The 4,194-nt window shown below is 37.2% G+C and overlaps 1 protein-coding gene across 1 annotated transcript; it reads left to right on the top strand.

Moving 5' to 3' along the window:
* The first annotated feature begins 444 nt into the window (after nt 1-444).
* On the top strand, nt 445-2,267 carry LOC139867782 (uncharacterized). Its single transcript, XM_071856136.1, has 3 exons — nt 445-943; nt 1,241-1,596; nt 1,728-2,267. Exons 1-3 carry the CDS (start codon nt 445-447, stop codon nt 2,265-2,267), a joined length of 1,395 nt encoding a protein of 464 aa, XP_071712237.1.
* Nucleotides 2,268-4,194: the final 1,927 nt, after the last annotated feature.

Below are 4,194 nucleotides of genomic sequence, written 5' to 3'. Positions count from 1 at the left end.
GAAAACAGACTGTCTCATTTTGGAGGTATCACGGATGAACGAGTCTCAGCTGATGTCGTCACAACATTGATCACCGTATTAGATGAACATAATCATTTAGTTAAATTGTTTAGAATAGCTAGAGATAAACTGGCGGATGTTGATGTTCCTTTGTTCCGTGTGAAATTATTCTCAGTTGTAGGTAATAGACAGTACGATTTGTCGACAGGTGAGACAGTTGGTACAATTGTATTTGATAGTAGTCCTAAAACTGTCGGTGACTACGATGTTATTGTCGATCAGACTGGTGGAATACCACAGCGGGTTAACAAGTTGCATCGATTCTACATGTCTTTACAGTATCCATTGATTTTTCTTTTCGGCCAACCCGGTTTTGATCCTACAATGACGTTAAACAATTCCGCAGGAACAAAGAGCAGGAAACGTACATGACTTACAATGAACATGTATTATGCCTTCCAGCTTCACGAACGGCAGTCCCTATACAGTTTGCTCCTACGTTCCGGTCGTCTTTTCCAACAATATATTGTTGGTGCATACTGTTGTATTGAACTCAATAGAATTGATTACATTAGAAATAATCAACAAGATATCCAGAATGAATATCTAAGTGGTCTTCATGACGCAATCGATAGAGGTGATTACAGTGGGTCCGATGTAGGCTCACATGTTATATTACCTTCATCGTTCACTGGCGGTCCACGCTACATGTATAGCCATTACCTAGATGCGCTAGCTATATGCCGTGTTATTGGAAATCCTCAATTTTTTATCACTTTCACATGTAACCCAAAGTGGCCCGAAATTCGCAGGTTCTTGGATAATTACCCCTATCTAACACCTGCGGACCGTGCTGATATTGTCGCCCGTCTTTTCCATATGCGGGTTAAACAATTTGTTTCTTTCTTGAAAAAAGAAAAACCTTTTGGCTCGGTTAAAGGAGGTAACCATTTAATCTATTATTAGTTATTTGTTCTTACGTACCTATTCAAGATTTACTTTTATTTTCCTTTTTTTTTAAATCAATTTTCTTTTTTTTAAAATATCTTATTATTCATCTAATGCTCTTTTTTTTCCCTCATATCTTTTCTTATCATATTGTGATCAACCACTATATATTATTTCTTCTCTAATTCTTCCGCCTTTCCACCTGCCGTTTACTAAAAAATTATCGCCTCTGCATACCTAAATCTATAACATAAATATTATTATTTTAACACTTTCTGCTTTTCCTATGTAGCAGTACTATATACTATTGAGTTCCAGAAAAGAGGATTGCCTCACTGTCACACACTTTTGTGGGTCTCAAATCCAACAACTTCTTTAAAGCCAGCTGATATCGACCAGTACATATCTGCCGAGTTACCTGATCCACGAGACAATTTTTGCGGGTACACAATTATATCCAATCTTATGATTCATGGGCCATGTGGTGTCGCCCATCCAGAGGCGCCCTGTATGCAAGAAAATGAGCGTACACGAGAAAAAAATGCTCTAAAAAGTTTCCAAAACCATTTAATCAAGAAACTTTCTTTGATAAGGACGGTTACGTTCACTACCGACGACGAAGAACATGGATTGAGACACAACAGTTTGGTGTGGACCTTGATAATACATACGTTGTACCCTATAACCATCTATTATGCTTAACTTTTCACGCTCATATCAACGTTGAATACTGCGGGTGGAGCATGTTAATTAAATACCTTTTTAAATACATTTCTAAGGGTGCTGATCGGGTTGCTGCATATGTCACAAACACCTCATCTGCTTCTGGAAAAACATCAACGTCATCACCTCCAATTGTTGATGAAATTCAGAATTTTGTAGACGCGAGATTCATATGTCCCCATGAAGCAGCATGGCGTATTTTCAATTTCCCAATTCATTTTAGAGAACCTGCTGTACAAATTTTAGAAGTTCACCTCCCTAACATGCAGTTAATTAGGTACCGCACCAGGCAACCTATTCATTCCATTATTAGTGATCCATCAAGAAAGATGACAACGCTAACTAAATGGTTGACCTATAACACTGATCATTCAGACGGTTCACACCTTACTTATATTGATTTCCCAAGTGAATTCTATTGGCAATCTGATGCTAAAATATGGGGAAAAAAAAAAGATCACCTAATGGAAAAGGAGCAATTGGCCGTTTATCTTATATGCACCCTTCAGCAGGTGAGGTGTTTTTTTTACGTATGCTTCTCTGTCACAAAAAAGGCTCAATTAACTTTGTTGACCTACGAACCGTCAACAATATAGTGTATGATACATACCGAGCAGCGTGTGAGGCTATGGATCTGTTAGGTAATGATAAAGAATGGGAAACAGCTATCGAAGAAGCAAATGCTACTGCCACCGCTGCTCAAATAAGATCTCTTTTTAGTTATATCTTAGTCTTTTGTGACGTTTCGAACCCAATAAATCTATGGAGAAAATTCTGAAAAGCAATGTCAGATGATATTCCACTAAAAGCTGCTGCAAAATTGCATTCACAAAGGCTACATATAAATGAACCAGAACTGGAATACTATGTCTTATACGAGATAGAGATACTCCTTAGTTATCAATCCAAGAGTCTCGCCGATTTTGGTTTACCAACAATACCACAAAGATTACTTAACGACTTAGAGAACCGTTTAATAATGGAAGAAAAATCATATGAAAGAGACGCATTAGCTGCTAAAAGGACGTACCTTTTGCATAGAATAAACGGTGATCAAAAACAAATATATGATTTGGTAATGCAATCAAGTTCCAATAACACTCAGGCCTTAATATTCGTCTATGGCCATGGTGGTACAGGAAAAACTTTCCTTTGGAAGACAATTATTACATCTTTGAGATCAGAAGGGAAGATTGTGTTAGTTGTTGCATCATCAGGCATTGCTTCCTTGCTACTCCCATCAGGCCAGACAGCACACTCGAAATTCAAACTCCCAATCGAATTAACCGATGAATCAGTGTGTAGTATAAAAAAGAAAACCCAGTTTGCATCTCTTCTACTACAAACTGACTTAATTGTTTGGGATGAAGCTCCAATGAACCACCGGCTTTGTTTCGAAACTCTAGATCGAACTCTTAGGGATTTAACAGAAGAAGATAATCTATTATTCGGTGGTAAATCACTAATTCTTGGCGGTGATTTTCGCCAAACACTTCCTGTGGAAAAACATGGGAACAAAGCAGAAATTATAGATGCTTCAATAGTCTCTTCTAAATTATGGCGTCACTTTAAGTGATTCAAACTGACAGAAAACATGCGTTTAGCGAAACCCGAAATGACCGAAACTGAAAAAGAAATGATCTCCAATTTTCTTCATGGTTACTTGACATCGGCAATGGAACCATAGGAATCCCCGATGAAGAAGACCCAAGAAACACATCATGGGTTGAAATCCCTGATTCTTATTGTGTAGATGATGATGACAACGGGATCGAAAAGCTTATATCTTTTGTTTATGGTGATGGCTTCTTTCATAATCCTACAACATTACAATTCCAAGAAAAGGCAATTGTATGTCCCAAGAATGACGAAGCCGATACAATAAACAAACACATTTTACAAAAAATCCCAACAAAATCGATAATATACACTAGCCACGATATAACTAAACCATACGGAAATGATACAGCAGAATCAGATTTATTATTCCCGCCAGAATACTTAAACACCCTAAATTACCTAAATCTACCACCCCATGAACTGGAACTGAAAGTAGGCATCCCTGTTATACTTCTAAGAAACATCAGCGTTGCCGGTGGCTTATGTAACGGAACACGAATGATCATAACTCAATTTCGAAGCAAAATGATAGCCACTGAGATTATAACAGGGACTAGAATCGGAGAAAAAGTTCATCTACCGAGAATAACTCTTATTCATAAAGAAACGTCTTTACCTTTTGTATTTAAGAGAATACAATTCCCTGTTAAACTATCATATGCAATGACTATTAATAAAAGCCAAGAGCAATCTTTAAGCAAAATTGGTGTGTATTTACCTAAACCCGTTTTCTCACACGGTCAGCTTTATGTGGCTCTATCTAGAGCAACTTCGATAGATGGTCTTAAAGTATTAATCAAGCAACAAGAAAAATATGGGAAAAATTATACCAAAAACATAGTTTACAAGGATTTCTTTCTAAATGTAGCCTTGCACCAGGTCTTTTATGATATTTTATATAGA

This window comes from Rutidosis leptorrhynchoides, chromosome 9, assembly GCF_046630445.1.
Source record: "Rutidosis leptorrhynchoides isolate AG116_Rl617_1_P2 chromosome 9, CSIRO_AGI_Rlap_v1, whole genome shotgun sequence".
Classification (NCBI taxonomy): Eukaryota; Viridiplantae; Streptophyta; class Magnoliopsida; order Asterales; family Asteraceae; genus Rutidosis; species Rutidosis leptorrhynchoides.
The sequence above is the reverse complement of the archived record's forward strand: the minus strand, read 5'-3'. Positions and strand labels throughout refer to the sequence as shown.